Raw genomic sequence first — 18,647 nt, 5'->3', positions numbered from 1 at the left:
ACATAGTGAGACCGAGACTATCTCAAAAGACAAGAAAAAAAGGGGAAAAATGTTCTTTAAGAGTACTGTTTCTTTTTCAGATCACCCACGTTCAGTTTCCAGAACCTACTTCTGGCAGCTCACGACCAACGGTAACTTAGCTCCAGGACTCTAACACTGTCGTGTAACTAGCTCCAGGACTCTAACACTGTCGTGTAACTAGCTCCAGGACTCTAACACTGTCGTGTAACTAGCTCCAGGACTCTAACACTGTCGTGTAACTAGCTCCAGGACTCTAACACTGTCGTGTAACTAGCTCCAGGACTCTAACACTGTCGTGTAACTAGCTCCAGGACTCTAACACTGTCGTGTAACTAGCTCCAGGACTCTAACGCTCTCTTCCAGCCTCGGAGGAAGGAGTGAGGGCACCTACACTCACATGCACAGACCCACACAGACACAGCACAAACACAGAAGTCCTTAAACAAAGACAAAACAAACAAACAAACAAAGCAGGGAAGCCAGGTCAGCCAGGGTACTGAACCACTGCATGAACATAGTCCTTGTTATGACTGAATCTGAAATGGCCCCAGAGGCTCATGTGTTATGTTGAGGGTGTTCTGTTGGCTGGTTTTAGGTTTTGGTTTGTTTGTTTTGGGACAGGAGCTCTCTATATGGCTTTAGCTGTCCTAAAACTCAACCTGGAGACCAGGCTGGCCTTGAACTCAAAAATCCTGGTCATCTCTGCCTCCCACGTGCTGACAGTAAAGCCTACACCACCACATCCCTGGCTCAGCTCATGTTTTGAAACTTATTTCCCCAGCTTGTTCTGTGCAGGAATGCAGTTCAAGAATGGAGCCCTGCGAGGAGAACTCTGAGCACTAGGGAGAAAACGCCAAGAAAACAAGAGTCTTGTGACGTCAGCTTCTTCAAAACACTCTGTTTTGGAAAGTGTTGGCGAGCCCCTCCTAGGTGTAGCGAGTAGGAATGAATGTACTTCAGCTGTTGAAACTCATGTGTCTCTAGGAAATCATGTTTGTGCCCGGAGCAGCCTGTCCTTGTGACTGTACACTTCACTCAGGTGACTCGTCCTTACCCTGAGTAAACTGTGTGATGCTCTGGATAAAGTTGGCTACTGCACAAGACTTTCTCCAACTGCTTTCCCGTTCCATTCACCTAGACTATCCCCCTGACTAGAGTGGTAAGCAGTGGTGCTACTTTGAGGGCTGGGAACTCTTAGGAGATGGAACCTGGCTGGGAGAAGTGGGTCAGTAGGGGCTTGCCTTTGAAGGTTACAGCCTGACCTCTGGGTGTGGTGGCTCGAACTTGTAATCTCGCTATTCTGGAGGCTGAGTAAGGATGACTGACTTGAGTCCTCACCTACCCTGAGCTACAAAGTGAGACCCTGTCTCAGATAGATAGATAGATGGATGGATAGATAGATAGATAGATAGATAGATAGATAGATAGATAGATAGATAGATAGATAGATAGATAGATAGATGGGTGGATGGATGGATGGATGGATGGATGGATGGATGGATGGATGGATGGATGGATGGACGGATATAAATGATAGATGGATGGATAGATATAGATGATAGATGAATAGATAGATATGGTGGATGGACGGACAGACAGACAGAGATGATGGGTGGATGGACAGATAGATGGACGGTCAGACACACAAACAGGGCTGGTGAGGTTGTTCATCAGGTAAGCCTGTTTGCTGACAAGCTTGACTGAGAATTCCAGGAACCAACATGGTACAAGGACAGAACTAACTTCTAAGCTGTCCTCTGACCACACACACTAAACAAACAAGTGTAAAAAGTTAAAATAAGATGGGTGTGAGTATGCACATCTTTGATCCCAGCAGAAGCAGGAAGACTCTGTGAGCTCAAGACCAACCCAGTCTATATGGCAAGTTCTAGAACAGCCAGGGCTACACAGTGAGAGATCCTATCTTGCAACAACAAAATAAGAAATCAAAATTGTGGGCTGGAGAGATGGCTCAGTGGTTAAGAACATTGCCTGCTCTTCCAGAGGTCCTGAGTTCAATTCCCAGCAACTACATGGTGGCTCATAACCATCCGTAATGAGATCTGATGCCCTCTTCTAGTGTGTCTGAAGACAGCTACAGTGTACTTAATATAATATAATAAATACATCAAAAAAAATCAAAATTATATTGGCCACTTCCACAGTGGCTTCCAGAGAGCTAGGCCTCCTGCTATCTACACCAATGTGTGATCTTGGGTTAACCCTGGTCACTTGCTTCCACTGAACAGAATTCCAGAAGCGTGGGACCTGTCATTTCCAAGGACAAATGATACAACACTGGGTCCAGCCTTCCTTGCCTTCTCTGGCTGTCTCACCTGCTGCTCTAATGGAGCCAGTTGCCACATTGTTCAACCCACCCTGCCCCCAATGGAGTAGCCACACGGCAAGGAACTAAGCCTGCTCGGCCAGCAGCTAGCAAATGGCCAACCCCAGCAAGACCCCAGGGCCTCGGTCCAGCATCCTGACAACCACTGGCAGAGTAAGGCTGGAGGTAGCTCTTTTCCAGTGAAAAGGCCACAATGAGTACAGCCTTAACAGCCTAGGGGCGAGAACCTTGCTGTGCTCCTGCTGGCTCATGACCCATCATTACATGGAAATGCAGGTTAAGTGGTGGGAACACAGCTCAGGTACAGCACATGGCCTAGTATATTCTTGGTGGTACCACTCCAGTATCACAAAAACAAAAACAGGCCAGGGCAGGGAAATGGGACCAGAGATGTGACAATGGAAGCCATTAGTGACTCTGGGGGATGACAAAAAGTGCTCTGGGAGCTTGACAGAGAAAGCCTTTGGGGGAGGGGATGGCTGTTTGTTTGTTTATGTTTTATTTTTTTTCTTTTTCTTTTTTTTTAAAGATTTATTTATTATTATATATAAGTACATTGTAGCTGTCTTCAGACACACCAGAAGAGAGCATCATCTTATTATAGATGGTTGTGAGCCACCATGTGGTTGCTGGGATTTGAACTCAGGACGTCAGGAAGAGCAGTCAGTGCTCTTAACCACTGAGCCATCTCTCCAGCCCTGTTTTATTTTTTCAAGACAGGGTTTTTCTGTGTAGCCCTGGCTATCCTGGAACTCACTCTGTAGACCAGGCTGGCCTCTCAAACTCAGAGACCCACCTGCTTCTGCCTGCTGAGTGCTGGGATTAAAGGCGTGTGCCACCACAACCAGGCTATGTTTAATTTTTATTTAATTTATGTATCTACTTATTATATGCATATGTACACACGTATACACATGTACATGCACACATGACACAGAGCACAGTGGAGGTCAAGGGACAACTTTCGAGAGTCAGACCTCTCTTTTCACTGAAGATCAAACTCAGGTTGTTAGGCCTGGTGGCAAGCGCCTCTATCTGCTGAGCCATGTCTCCGGCCTGCAACTTCTGTGAATGAATCAAAACCTACTAAACTACACACACTTCCTGTTGGTGAATAACAATGGTTAGTTTATACTTTCATTAGTAAAAAACTTGGCCATTAGCAAGTAACATCAGTGATGCATAGAAAGGTATCAGTAGGGGTTGGGGATTTAGCTCAGTGGTAGAGCGCTTGCCTAGCAAGCGCAAGGCCCTGGGTTCGGTCCCCAGCTCCGAAAAAAAAGAAAAGAAAAAAAAAAGGTATCAGTTATGGACTGGGAACATGGCTTGCTGTGCACGTATGAGGACCAGAGTTCTAGCCCATCTACAGAACCCTGGCACACAGAAGGCTGGGTGTGAGGGTGTGTGTGCTCCTGTAACCCAAGCACTGGGAAGGTGGAGACAGGCGGGTCCCAGGAACTGGCTGCCAGCCAACCTCATCTATTGAGTGAGCCCCAGGTCCCAGTGAGGGACCCTGTCTCAAAAATAAGGTGGATGGCTCCTGAGGTATGACAACCCAAGTATGTCCTCTGGCACACACACACACACACACACACACACACACACACACACACACACACACACACCAAAAAAAAGATAGGAGTTATAAAACATTCTCTCCTTTTTGTTTATGTTTAAACAGTCAGGGCAGGGCAGCACACACCTGGAACCCCCGCCTTGGGGACTGACCAGAAACCAAAGGCTAGCTCGGCTATGGCTCTTAGGTTTGAGCTGCGTGCTCTGGAGCCTACAGTCTTCTTTTGACTTGTTGAGACAGGGTCTCATGTAGCCCAGGCTGGCCTCCAACTTACTACGTAGCCAAGATGACTCAGCTCAGGATCCCCTTGCCTCCACCTCCTGACTGCTGGGACTACAGGTGATCGTCTCCACATCCAGCGACTTCCAACTTGTCACCAAGCCTGAGTATACTCATGCCACACCGAGGCAGAGGCACTCTGACACTGTGGGCACATGCATAACTGCCTCATATCCAGATCCCTCCCCTGTTAGGAAAGGTGGGCGCACTGTCTTAGCTGGAGGTGCCGGACTTCCTTGTGATGGCTGCACTCAGGAGGAGGAGGAGGAGGAGGAGGAGGAGGAGGAGGAGGAGGAGGAGGAGGAGGAAGAAGAGGAGGAGGAAGAGGAGGAGGAAGAGGAGGAGGAGGAAGAGGAGGAGAAGGAGGACTACATGTTAGGGCCAGCCAGATCTGTACAGCAAAACTCTGTCCACACCAGGCAGTGGTGGAGCACACCTTTCATCTCAGTGCTTGGGAGGCAGAGGCAGGAGGATCTTGGAGTTTGAGGCCAGCCTGGTCTAAAGAGTGAGTTCCAGGACAGCCAGGGCTACACAGAGAAACCCTGTTTCCAAAGAAACAAATAAACAAACAAAAACTGTCTCAAGCGCACATACACTGGCTGGGGAAATGGCTAGGTGGTTAAGTGCTTACCTGCAGGCTAACGACTGAAGACTGGATCCCCAGACTCACATAAATGCCAGGTAAGCTGCCTGTGACTCCAGCCTCTGAAGGCCAATATAAGGGATAGATACTCAGAGCGAGCTGGCCAGCAAGACAAGCCATATTGACAAACTCTGGGTTTGATTAAGAGTCCCTGCCTTGGAACTGGAGAGATGGCTCAGAGGTTAAGAGCACTGACTGCTCTTCCAGAGGTCCTGAGTTCAATTCCCAGCAACCACATGGTGGCTCACAACCATCTACAATGAGATCTGATGCCCTCTTCTGGTGTGTCTGAAGACAGCTACAGTGTACTCATATAAACAAACAAATAAATCTTAAAAACAGAAGAGTCCCTCCTGCCTCAATCAACAATGATGGACTAATAATCAAGGATAGTTCCCAACATCAACCACAGGCCTCCACGTGCACATCTGTGCACACACAAAACACGCATGCATAACACACACACACACACACACACACACACACACACACACAAATGAAAAGCATACAAAATTAAAACACCGCCTTAAACCAGGGCCAGCTAGAGTCACCTGGGCTTTCCATCTTCTTTTGGGGCTGGAAGGAGACAACAGAGCAGAGGCAGACCGTGCAACACCAGGCTACACCTGACGCGCACCTCTCCGTTGAGCCTCAGCTCCTGTGCCTACGCACCTGTGTGGAGTCTGTGACCGAGGCCAGCTGCAGGTACTCAGAATTTCCCCAGCCAAAGACACCTCCATCGGCCGACAAAGCCAAGCAGCAGTCACCGTAGGTAGCAACCTGGACAACAGTCACCCCGGCAAGGTCTCCGCCCAGCTTGCTGGGTGTGCTGGTGATGTTGTAGTGACCCAGGCCTAGGACGGTAGGAAACACTGCAGTAACTCACAGACACAGAGACTTAAGGAAGGACAAGCTCATAGGTGGCACTTTGCCCCAGAGAAGACAAACTGAACCATAGTTGGCATATTTTAACACCCTAGAAATTTCTACATCTAAATCAAGTTGACTGAGGATGAGAGATCATAAGTTCCAGGATAGCCTGGGCTACATAGTGAGCCCTAAGCCAGCTTGGTCTATACTGTAGTTCCAGAGCAGCCTTAGAAACAGACCTTCAACATGTGTTGGTACACACATTTAATCACAACACTCAGGAGGCCTCTGTGAATTCAAGGCCAACCTGGTCTACACAGCCAGTTCTGGGACAAGCAAAACTAAATAGAAAGACCCTGTGTCAAAAGTGAAAGGAAGGAAAGATGGAGAGTAGATCCTCAAACAAAATCCCCAAAAGTCAACTTAGAAAATTCTGGAAGATAAAATAACACCATACTGGGGCTAGAGAGATGGCTCAGAGGTTAAGAGCACTGACTGCTCTTGCAGAGGTCCTGAGTTCAATTCCCAGCAACCACATGGTGGCTCACAACCATCTGTGGTGGGATCTGATGCCCTCTTCTGGTGTGTCTGAGGACAGTGACAAGGTACTCACATTTATTAAAATAAATAAACGAATCTTTAAAAAAGAGTAACGCCATATAAGTTTGTATAAATTATAAGCAATCACGGTCTTTCTTCTTTCTTTTGCTGCTTTTTGGGTCGCAGTGGTAGGGATTCAGCTACCCCTGCGTTACATCCCAGCCCCACAGGAATCACTGTTTCTGCTAGGAGGTAAGGAAGCCAAGCACAGTGACGTGTACCTGTAAGTTCACGTACCCAGCAGGCTACAGGGAGAGACCGCTTAGAGCAGGAGCTAAAGGCCACCTGCACAGCACAAGACCTTTACTGGGCAGCTGGCCAAAGCACAGCACTGAACCACAGACTCCTGGGTAAAGGAGGATGTCAGCAGCAGTCGCCCTGGCAAGAAGCCAGGGCAGATGAAACGCCTTCGAGTGGAATGATCTCTAATGTGGGTCCTGAGGTTCCTACAAGTTAAACTCAATAAAACCCAAGTTCATAAGCAAGTCACCGCTCCCTGAAGGAGGGAGTACTAGCCGAGTCCACAGAGACAACAGAGCAGCCTGCTCTCCAGACTCCAGGCGCAAGGGCTCCATCACTGGCAACAGTGCTGAGGAGCCTCGGACACCTTGCTTTGTTTCTATGGAAACCAGCAGCAAAAGGAACAGGAAAGGAGGCAAAAGATGGCATTCTGGACTGGAGAGATGGCTCAGTGGCTGAGAGCACTGGCTGCTCTTCCAGAGGTCATGAGTTCAAAGCCCTGCAACCACATGGTGGCTCACAACCATCTGTAATGAGATTTGATGCCCTCTTCTGGCAAATGGGCATATATTCAGGCAGAACACTGTATACATAATAAATCAATCTTTGGGGGGAAAAAAAGGCATTCCCCAGATGGAGACCATGAACCCTATAGTCCACAATGGCTGCAGAGGCCACAGGCCAAGATCTTGCACCTCCCCAGAGGGCCAACAAACACCTACCTGTCTGTCCATCGGCACCCCATCCACAAGAATAGACTTCACCTTTGTCTGTGAGGAACAGGCTGTGGTCCTGACCGCAGACAACCTGGCAGACACAGACAGAGGGTGCTACTGGAGCCTGGGCAGCCGGGTCCAGGCAGAGCGCTCACCCCAGTTCACCCTCACAGCTTACCCTCTCTGAAGCCACAAGCCTACCCTTGCCACCTTCTCCACTCACGGAAACCAAATGCAGACATCCTAAGAAGCCAGCCCAACAGTCCTTCCCTCCTCAGCCTTACACGGAGCCCCCATCTGCTCCTTTCCACCTCTCTCTACTCTGTGACCTCGGCCTCTCCTCCTTCATGCTACCCATAAGGCACTGTCCACCCCAAAGCATTCTGTAGCCCCAGACAATCCTAAGGCCTGTCTACAGGACAGTAAGGTACCACACTCCTAACTCAGAGGACAGCTGTTCGGCCAGGAACTGTGCTAAAGCCACAGTCAAGACCCCACCCCCAGTCCCCAGCACACACAAACCCCTGAAGTTTAGTGACTCGCCCAAAGCCACTCAGCAGGTGAGTGGAGGAGCAGGAACCTGAACTCACACTCGACTATGAAGCCAGCTGACAAGTCCAACCTTACTTCTAACCCTGCTATGTCCCCTTCACTCCCACCCTGCTCCTACACTCTAACATCAGTCAATTCCTGCTAATCTCTTCAGCCACTGTGCTGACTGGTTTTAGGTCAACGTAACACAAGTGACCGTCATCAGGGAAGACGGAGCCTCAATTGAGAAAATGCCCCCAACCTAAGATTGGGCTGTAGCAGAGCTCGTAGGGCATTTTCTTAATTAGTCATCAATAGGGGAGGGCCCAGCGGATGGTGGGTGGAACTGCCCCCAGCTGGTGGCCCTGGGTTCTATAAGACAGTAGGCTGAGCAAGCCATGAGGAAGGAGCCATGAGGAGCAAGGCAGTAAGCAGCGCCCTCCATGGCCTCTGCATCAGCTCCTGCCCCCAGGTTCCTGCCCTGCTTGAGTTCCTGTCCTGACTTCCTTCCGTGATGAACAGCAACGTGGAACTGTGAGCCAAATAAACCCTTCTTTCCCAAGTTGCTTATGGTCATGGTGTTTTATATCCACAATAGCACCCTTAAGACATCCAGAGAGGGCTGGAGAGATGGCTCAGCGGTTAGAGCACTGACTGCTCTTCCACAGGTCCTGAGTTCAATTCCCAGCAACTACATGGTGGCTCACAACCATCTATAATGGGATCTGATGCCCTCTTCTGGTGTGTCTGAAGACAGCTACAGTGTGCTCATATAAATAAAATAAGTAAATAATTCAGAGAGAGAGAGAGAGAGAGTGAGAGAGAAAGAGAGAGAGACTGACTCATGTAGCTGCCCAAGGATTGACTTAGGCTTCAAAAAATTAAAAAAAAAAAAAAAAAAAAAGACCCCCAGAGAAGCCCAGTGACGAATGTGGTGTCATCCCGCGCAGCCTGCGCCCTTTAACACAATGGAGGAGACAGGCCTGGGGTCCTCAGCCCGAGCCTCTTACCTGGACCACCTGTCCCTCGAAGTCCTGCATCCTGTGCACTTTGTGACTCTCACTGCAGCCAGGGCAGGTTGAAGAGAAGCAGCAGAAGTGACCGTGAGCATGGGACAGGCTGGGCCCCACCCAGCAACCTATTTCCTGTCGTCCCTACCCACAGTCACATCCCCACAGGCACAGGGCAAACAGAACAGCTCTCAAGGTCAAATGTCGGGTGGTCCGCTGAGTTGCCGTATTGGTTGAGTTTCTAATATGTGTGTGGTTTGTGCGAAAGTGTACAGGTGCCCTGGGGGCCACAGGCGCTGTTTCTCCTGGAGCTGGAGTTACAGGTGGCCGTGAGCTGTGACTGGGAACTGAACTCCAGTCCCCTGCAGAGCAGTGCGCGCTTCTCACTGCTGAGCGACCAGTTCGTGTGTTTGCTTTTTTATGGTGCTAGGGGGGGGCCCAGGTCTCAGGCATGCCCGCCTAGCTGTGCTCTGACCCCTAACATGGGAGCTTTGGAGAACTGCTCTTCTGCTGAGTCATCCTGATTTTTACTGAGAGAGAAAAGTTAACTGTTCATCAAAGAAGCTGCAGTCCCAGGCCATGTCTGCCTGTCTATCTGTCTGTTTTGAAGACAAAGTCTCTCTATTATGTAACCCTGGCTGTCCTGAACTCAATCTGTAGACCATGCTAGCCTAGAACTCAGACATCTGCCTGCCTCTGTCTCCAGCATGCTGGGGTTAAAGTATGTGCCACCATGACTGGCCGCCTAACCCTTCATTTGTATCTTCTGCGATAACCCCAGACAGGCCTTGAACTTTCAACTCTCCAGCCCATAACTCCTAAACACTAGGATAACTGCCGTGTACCACTAGGCCTGACCGGGGAAAGTATTTTCAACACTGAAGTAAAAAGAGTGAGCTGGGGGTTGGGGATTTAGCTCAGTGGTAGAGTGCTTGCCTAGGAAGCACAAGGCCCTGGGTTGGGTCCCCAGCTCAAAAAAAAAAAAAAGAACCAAAAAAAAAAAAAAAAAAAAAAGTGAGCTGAAGGGGAACTTTTTATAAAGTTAATTTGATAAAGTGAACATTTTATAAAAATACAGACTAGCCAGACGTAGTGGCGCACACAGGAGGCAGAGGCAGGTGGATCTCTGTAAGTTCAAGGCCAGCCCGCTGACACAGAAACCAACCACAGATCCACAGCGCCACTCTTTCTCAAGAAAACCGATAGAGCCTGAAATAAAAGAAAGGTGGTGACGCCTTAATCCTGGCACTGGGGAGGCAGAGGCAGGCAGATCTCTGAGTTCGAGGTTAGCCCGGTCCACAGAGTGAGTTCAAGGGCAGCCAAAGCTACACAGAAAAACTATGTTCAAAAAAAAAAAAAAAAAGAAAAAAAAAGAGGGCCTAGCAAGATGGCTCAGTAGATCAAGGCCCAGGCCACCAATCCCAACGACCTGAGTTCTATCCCAGAAGTCACATGATGGAAGGTGAGAAGTGACCCCTGAAAATGATCCTCTGACCTCCACACCTGAGGTGAGGACTTGACTGTACACACGTGCACACACACACACACACACACACACACACACATTCACACACAACTTTCTACATCATGGCGGATGCTCTTCCACCCCCGCCCCTCACCCTCCGCTGCAATCGTGCTCCCTCCCCAGCATTCCGTGTGCCCGCTCACCTGTATACTTCGTCCTCCACCACCTTCCGTCCACACTGCCCGTGGGCATTGTTCCCCATGCTGAAGACTGGAGCACACAGCACAGCCAGGCCGGCAGGTCAGTCCTGAGGTTCCTGGCCTGCTCACCCTGGCTCACCCCCGGTCTCCCTTTCCCACACGCCCAACCTCTGCAGCAGCCTGCAAGTGTGGAGGGCCTGGGCCTGCTGACCTAGATCCAACTGCACTACTGTTCAGCTGGGTGCTTGCAGCTGACAGTGCCTGCACCGTGACCATTATTAGCATGCTTAGAACCTATACAAATGCACGCTCAGACATGTTAAACACAGTTAAAAATAAAAGCTGGGAAAACAAACAAACAAGCAAGCAAATAAATAAATAAAAAGCAGGCTGGGCTGCAGAGGTGGTCCAGCCCTTAGGAGCTCTGTGTTTTTCCAGAGGACCTGAGTTCAGTTCCCAGCACCCACAACAGGCAGTCCCAACTGCCCAGCTCCAGAGGATCCAATACTGTCTTCTGGCCTGCACAGGCACCACACACGTGTAGCATGTACTCAGACACGTAATGAAAATTAAAAATAAATCTTAGGAAAAAAAAAAATCGAGGGCCGAGGTTGCAGCTTTCCATCAGAGAACATATAAGTGTTAGCAAGTCTGTGTAACACCATCCTCTGAAGCCACCCTCAATCTGCTGGCGAAACAGCACATCACAGCAATCAGGAGGTACCCAGAGCAAGGCCAGTGTCACAGATGCCCTCTTCTCCCCCTCCTCCTGTCCCTCCTTCTCCTCCCCCTCCTTCTCTTCCCCCTTTTCCTCTCCCTCTTTCTCCTCCCCCTCCTTCTCTTCTCCCTCCTTCTCCTCCCCCTTCTTCTCCTCCCCCTCCTCCTCTTCCCCCTTCTTCTCCTCCCCCTCCTCCTCTTCCCCCTCCTTCTTCTCCTCTCTCACCCCTTTCTCCTCCTCCCCCTCCTCCCCGACTGCAAGCCTACTCACCACCTTCTCTGTCTGTCAGGACAAGGGAGTGTGCTCGACCACAGGACACCTGCAACACCTTTGTCTCCTGAGGTCTGTCCAGGGGCAGCGGGACAGGCGAGGGCTCCAGGACATACTCATAGCCCCTGGCTGGACAGAAGCAGCCGAGTCATAAGGTTGCCGCTGGTTCGGTCACATCAGCTCTTATGGAAACGTGACTGTCCAACCGTACCTCTTTATACAGGAAGGGACTTGAGAGCAGTGACTCAGAGCCTGCACCTTCCGGACAAGGCTAGTCTGAGAAGCCCGACTCCCACCCTGCCCTCCAGTACTCCCTCCATGCCACAGCAGGTCTGGAACACTGTCTCCTGAGAGAAATCTCTGAGGCTGGGGCTGGGGCTGGAGCTCGGTTACAGAGCTCTTCCCTAGCATGCACAAAGTCCTGCGTTCCATCCCCATCCCCCACACCACATAAACCCGAGACAAGGAAGTGTAAGTTCAAGACCATCCTCAGCCAAACACTGAGCTCAAAACCAGCCTGGGCTACAAGAGACTCCCATCTTAAAAAGAAAACACATTTTGAGAGTTGACCCCGATAGTCCCAGGGCTTAGGAGGCTGAGGCAGGAGAGCTACAGATTGAGACCTAGTTTCAATAAAACCTGAATAAATCAATCAGTCTCATGGGCCAAGAGTCTAGCTGCACAAGGCCCTGGGTTTGAACATCAGCCACACACACACACACACACACACACACACACACACACACACACACACAGAGAGAGAGAGAGGGGGGGGGAATTGAATTAAATTAAACTAAAACTGTGAGAGGAGAGGAAGACTAAAAGGACTAATAAATAAAAGAAAAAAAATACTTTTTTTTCAAATAGAGTGCCACCACTAGGCATGTAATTCCCACACTTAGGAGACAAATGCCAACCCAGAAAAATAGCTCAGCTGGTAAAGGCACTTGTCAGTGAGCTTGGCAACCCAAGTTCAGTCCTCAGGACTCAAATGGTACAGAGATTCAACTCCCACAAGTTGTCCTCTGACCCCCGCATACACAGCATGGCACACAGACCCCATACACACACAAGAGGCAAAGGCAGGAGCATCAGGAGTTCAAGGCCATCGTCATCTATACAAGTCCTCTCCCCTCCACTGTCCAAGGCCTGGGACTGCAGATACACACCCACAGTTACGCTGTCCTGGGGATGGAAGCTGGACAGTGTGGTAAGAACAGAAAGGAGAGGACTGTGCCTGACCAATATACTGACAGTGGAGTGTGCTGGATCATGCCTTTAATGTCAACAGAGGCAGGTGGATCTCTGTGAGTTCCAGGCCAGCCAGGACTGTTACGCAGAGAAACCCTGTCTCAAAAAGCATAGACAGACTGAATGACAGACTGACTGACTGACAACAGGAAAGACCTTTAAATTATTTCTAGCTTTTTGTTGTTGTTGAGACAAGGTCTCACTTGTAGCCTTGGCTAACCTAGAACTATGTAGACCAGGCTGGCCTCAAACTGAGAGATCTGCCTGTCTCCCAAGGGCTGAGATTAAATGTGTACAACACCACACCTAACCTTTTCTAACATTTTAAAGGATTTATTTTCTTTTCAATTATGTGTACATGCATGTCTCTCTGTGTGTACAGGAGTGTGGTGACTAAGGGGACCAGAAGAGGATGTTGGGCCCTCTGGAGCTGGAGTTACAAGCAGTTGGCAGCTGCCTGATATAGGTGCTGGGAAGCAAACTTAGGTCCTCTGGAAGAAAGTGCATGCCCTTAACTGCTAAGCCACCTCTCCAGCCCACTTCTAACATTATCAAGTTTCAGGCACTGAGAGTAAAGATCTGTCTTAAGGATTCTGGTCAACTGTTTAAATGTTTTAAGATTTTACTTAGTGTATGTATGCAAGTACCCATGTTCCACAGCACATGTGTGGAGGTCAGAGGGCAACTTAAAGGAGAAGATTCTCTCCTCCCACTCTGGTCCCAGGGACCAGACACAGGTGTTCAGGCTTGACAGCAAGTGCCTTGGCCCACTGAGCCGTCTTGAGAGCCCACTGCAGACATTCGGAGCATTAAGGACAAACCGGAGTCTTTACAGGTCAGCAAACAGCAGGCATTTGTCTCTTTGCCTAAATGGTCCACACTGTCACCAGAAACTGAAAAATAATTCAATCCAGGGGTTGAGGGATTTTGGTTTGGTTGGTTGGTTTGTTTGTTTGTTTGTTTTCAAGACAGGGTTTCTGTGTGTAACCTTGGCAGTCCTAGAACTCTCTTTGTAGATCAGGCTGGCTTCACACTCAGAGATCCTCTGCCTCTGCCTGTGCCTTGTGCCCCCCTACTACCCCTGCCCCTGCCCCTGCCCCTGCCCCTGCCCCTGCCCCTGCTTCTGCTCCTGTTCCTGCCTCTGCCTCTGCCTCTGCTTCTGCTTCTGCTTCTGCCTCTGCTTCTGCCTCTGCCTCTGCTTCTGCCTCTGCCTCAAAAGTGCTGGGATGAAAGGCCTGAGCCACTAGCACTCAGCATTCAGCCCTTGAGTTTTTAAGAAGGGTATCACTATGTAGCCCAGGATAGCTCAAGCTCCTGCTCCCTCGGCCCCTCCCTTGCTGGGGTTAGTTTATGGCAAGGATACCTGCTTACTTTTATCCTTCCGGCTCCTGTGAAATCCAAGCTGGGAATCTTTGTTGAGTCCCATGCCCCAGACTTTTGTAACATCCTTGGTTTTCGAGGACAGCAATGTGAATCCATAGCCACAGGCAGCAGAGGAAATCTGAAAAAGAGTTCTCACAATGCACCACGGACTGATTTGTGGTGTCCGTGCTTTCAGCAAGATGTGACAAGCTATTTACGCACATGCATGCGTGTTCTTTCCACAGCGACTGGGATTCACCTGGGATCTGCTATGGTAGGTCATCATCAGTTTTCTCTGTACGCACACACCACACACTGGGCATATCCATCTCACCCCCACAGCACAGTCCAGCACGGCAGCTGATAGAAAGCCTTAGCGTGAATCTTGGCCTCGCCCCTTACCAGCTATGTGGCTAGAACTGTATTCTTTATCCTCTCCAGACAGTTCTCTGCATACAAGGAAAACAAGTCATCCAGCCAGATGACTCAGGAGGTAAAGGTACCTGCCACTTACACTTGAAGACTTCAGTTCAATCCCCAGGATTATATGGTGGAAGGAGAGACCTGACTCCTCTACACGCATGCGACACATAAGCATGTGCACACACATGTATTCATACACGTCTTGAATAATGACTAAATGTTCAAACATTTTTAAAGGAATGAGGGGCTGGAGAGATGCCTCAGTATAAGAGCCCTTGTTCTGCTAGCAGAAGGGCCTGAGCTCAGACCCGTCTGGCATGACGTGAGGTTTCTGTATGCTCAGTGATGGGGCAGAAACAGGAGAATGCCAGTTCGCTAACCCGTCAGCCCAGCAAGTACAGGGGTTTCAGGAACGGTGAGAGATCCTGTGTCAAGAGAACACTGCAGAGAGCTATAGAGGAGACAGTCTGGCCTCTGCGCGTGCAAGCATGGGCGCAGGAATCTATGGACACACGCACACAGAATGAGAGGAGAAAAGCACACCCCTCATCGGTTTTTGCCAAGAAGTGAGTTCATACCTCCACAGCCTTTGTGGTGAACAGCACCTGACTCATGCAACTTCCCCTGTCAGCGGGAAAATCAAGGTCTCAGGGCTTAAGCCACTTGTCGGAGCGCAGGGTGTCTCCTTCAGGAGGGCTACCATGCTACACTCCTCAGCCTGGAACTTGGCAGAGGTGTTGCCACGGTTACCATGAACTTTAAACCACCAGTCCTCACTTCCAGTGACTGGACTTAACTTCTGGTGCGAGTGCTAATTCTAGTCGGGGCCTGAGGTAACCCAAACCTGTGTTCCTTCTAAACAGTCAAACCTCTCCGCGCTACCCAGGGTACTCACACGCCTCTGGCAGGGGTCACCTCAGCTTTACATTAATGCCCCCACGTCCGCTCCATCACACATTATAAACTCCTCAGCCTAAGGGTAGCCCACTAACAGCTGTTGACAGTTTGTCAGAGTCCCACCGACTTTGAATCTCACTGAATCCTCAACCAAAATGCCAGATACTACTCCTCATAATCCTCCTGCCTCCATCTCCTAACTGCTGCCATTACAGACCTGTTCCACAACTGACCAGGAACATTTAACTTTTTTTTTTCATTCTAGCTAAATATTTCTTTTCCGTTGTGATTTTTATTTATGTGTCTGTGTCTATGTGTGCATATGCACGCACGCATGCGGGTATCCGGGAGCCAGGAGAAGGTGCTGGAATTATAGTTGACAATTGGCCACCCCACTGGAGTGCAGAGACAGAAACTCCAGCTGTTAACTGCTAAACCATCTCCCCAGCTTTCCTGAGCTAAATGTTATTACAATTTGTTGTGTTTTATTTACTTATGTCATTCAAAAGTGACATGTCCCTCTTTTTACCTTGTGACAGTTTCCCTTCTAAGATTACTACAAGGTATGTATACCATCATCCTTCTGCTCAAAACACTTCAACTAACTTTCTTTCTTTCTTTTTTATTTAGTTTTTCTCAAGATAGGGTTTCTCTGTATAGTCCTAGTTGGACTAGAACTTGCTCTGTAGACCAGGCTGGCCTTGAACTCACAGAATCTGCGTGCGCTGCTTCTGCTGGGAGTAAAGGCGTGAGCCACCATACCTTGCAGCACTGCACTGTTCTAGCCTCCTAGAGCCACCACCCTTCTGGCCTGGCTCGAGATCCACAGAGATGATCTACGAGGGAGGCTGAAGCTACCTGGGCTGCACGAGAGGAAGCAGGAAAGATTGGGTTCAATTTCCTGCACCCGTGTGGCTGCTTACAGCTGTCCTTAGCTCCAGTTCCATGGGATCCGATGCCTTCTTCTGGCCTCTGTTGGCACCAGGCATGCAAGTGATACACAGACACGCACACACACACACAGAGAGAGAGAGAGAGAGAGAGAGAGAGAGAGAGAGAGAGAGAGAGAGAGACCAACCTACAGTCTAAAGATGATGCCTGGCACACTAGGATTACTCTCCTGCTTAGGGATGCCTGTTTATTTAATGCTCAACAAATGTTGGATGGGCACACAGTGCCATTTATTCTGTTCATGTGTGAAAACCTCTGAGCAGTATTTAACAGTGTCAGCTAAAGTGTGAGCCCGACATAATGACATACCTGGAGGGGACCTTCCAGTCCCAGGGTACAGAGAGGTTCATGTCTTCCCCACAAGCAAGAATTATACAAGACCAGGTCTGCTGTCTCCCACCTGCAATCCCAGCATGCAGGAGGATCACAAATTTAAAGTCGGTCTGGACTACACACTGAGATTAAGGCCAACTTGGGTTACATATAAACTGTCTCAAAAAAAATAAAAATAAAAAAACAAGGCAACCTGGACAGAGAAGCCACTAAGAAATACACAAGTGGATCCGTCAGGAGCTGACTGGTCTCAACTTGGTCTACAAAGCAAATCCCAGGAACTACGTATAGGGAGACCCAGTCTTAAAAAACTCCAAAGAAAGGCAAAAGGAGAGGGGGGGAGAGAGAGAGAGAGAGAGAGAGAGAGAGAGAGAGGGAGAGAGAAAGAAACAGGAGCTGGAGAGAAGGCTCCCAACCCTCTGTAATTCCTATTCTACATGCTCTGACAGCCTCTCCTGGCCTCCATGGGCACCAGGCACACAAATGATACAGGCGTGTATGCAGGCAAATGCCACACACATAAAAATTTCTATAATCTACAGAACCATTTAACAACTGCAGCAACATTACAAGGTAGAACACACACACACACACACAAAATAAAATAAAAAAACTGTAGGGGCTGGAGGTATATAGCTCAGTGGTAGAACACTTGCCTAGAACAAGACCCAATCCTGGGTTTGATTCCCATCACCACAAACAACAAAACCATACTTCTATAAAGTATAAACAAACACTTTATTGCTTCCAAAAGAAAGGGTGGTTCGTTTGTTTGTTTCCAACTTAAGATGCTAGCACAACAGAGACAAGGTTTCACCTAACCTGTATAACCCAAGTCTGTGTATACCTTGTGGCAATCCTCTTGTCTCAACCGTCCAGCCTAAGTCCTGGGACTACAGGTGTGAGCCACCATGGCGGGCCAACTGAGCCCTTTTTATACGTGAGCCTTTTTACAGGCACTGTGTGCAACCCCACATTTTCTCTCCAGCTGCTCAGATTAACATCTCTTTTCCCAGCCGGCCATCACTTACTCTAGCCAACACATCTCCGACCTTTGGCGTTTTCCTTCCCTCACGGAACCGGTCTAGTCTGAGTACAAATACCATCAATTACACCCTACCAGCTGTGGGGCCCTGGACCTTACTTGACCTCTCTGGAACTCCCTCTGATCCCCTGTAACTGGGAGGAGACAGCTACAGCCTTTTGGGGTACTGGGGCAAATGATCTAAGAAGGGCAGGACGCCTGGTGTGATTGTCAAACTATGCAATCGAGCAGAAAAGTGAAGACACAAAACTTTCTCTAGCCACAAGCAATCTGCACACAGAAAACGCTGAGAAAGACACAAAAGTCTACAGACGTCACAATCAAGCTCAGCAAGAACTGAGATAAACAGTCTTCTTGGCAGCCACCCCTAATGCCTTCCTCAGCAAATCCCGGCATCTAGGTCATGCTCCCGGAAATCCGGCCACACCGGGAAGAAAGTCCCCCAAGGGAGGCGGCGAGAATGCCAGTGCCCTCACCTTATGGTCCAGCTCCAGACGATAGGGTACCGGCTGGATCCTACGTCGGGGCCTCAGGCCGGCGCGCGGTCCGGGCCCCGAGGACGGCACCACGAAGCTGGGCACTCCGAGAGCCCCGGAGAAGCTGAAGCCCCATACGAACACGCGATCGGCGCGAGCCGCGCGCTCGCCCACGTACTGGAACACCGGAGCGTCCGCCTCGGCCTCGGCCGCTTCTCGCCGGCTCCGTGAACGACCGGCCGGTCTCCAGTGCTCGCGAGCCGGTACCGGCCACCTCAGCCGCCGCTCCAGCAGAGCCCGGGCCACCGCCAGCATCCTTCGCTTCACGCCTCAACCGTTTATGGGCGCCGCCATCTTGCCTCACCCTTGACCCCTGGCCTAGCGGAAGTAGATTCGGCCATGCTTACTACTGACAGAAGGCGA

General features: G+C 49.7%; 1 protein-coding gene across 2 annotated transcripts in view; it reads right to left on the bottom strand.

The window, feature by feature from the left end:
• The window catches only part of Rcc1l (RCC1 like), a 31,619-nt gene extending 12,976 nt beyond the window's left edge, over positions 1 to 18,643 (bottom strand). The window contains exons 1-7 of one of the 2 annotated variants that reach the window (XM_032886871.1): positions 18,225 to 18,643; positions 14,109 to 14,238; positions 11,487 to 11,615; positions 10,502 to 10,568; positions 8,834 to 8,885; positions 7,299 to 7,383; positions 5,539 to 5,720 (exon numbers count right to left, since the gene is read on the bottom strand). In XM_032886871.1, coding sequence (XP_032742762.1) covers positions 5,539 to 5,720; positions 7,299 to 7,383; positions 8,834 to 8,885; positions 10,502 to 10,568; positions 11,487 to 11,615; positions 14,109 to 14,238; positions 18,225 to 18,539 — 960 coding nt within the window. In that variant the 5' untranslated portion in view covers positions 18,540 to 18,643. Of the gene's footprint in view, positions 1 to 5,538; positions 5,721 to 7,298; positions 7,384 to 8,833; positions 8,886 to 10,501; positions 10,569 to 11,486; positions 11,616 to 14,108; positions 14,239 to 14,358; positions 14,476 to 18,224 lie in introns of those variants that run through there. The other variant, XM_032886872.1, reaches the window with a different exon arrangement.
• Between the last annotated feature and the right edge of the window lie 4 nt (positions 18,644 to 18,647).

Source organism: Rattus rattus, chromosome 16 (assembly GCF_011064425.1).
Source record: "Rattus rattus isolate New Zealand chromosome 16, Rrattus_CSIRO_v1, whole genome shotgun sequence".
Classification (NCBI taxonomy): Eukaryota; Metazoa; Chordata; class Mammalia; order Rodentia; family Muridae; genus Rattus; species Rattus rattus.
This window is presented reverse-complemented; position numbering and strand designations above follow the sequence as displayed.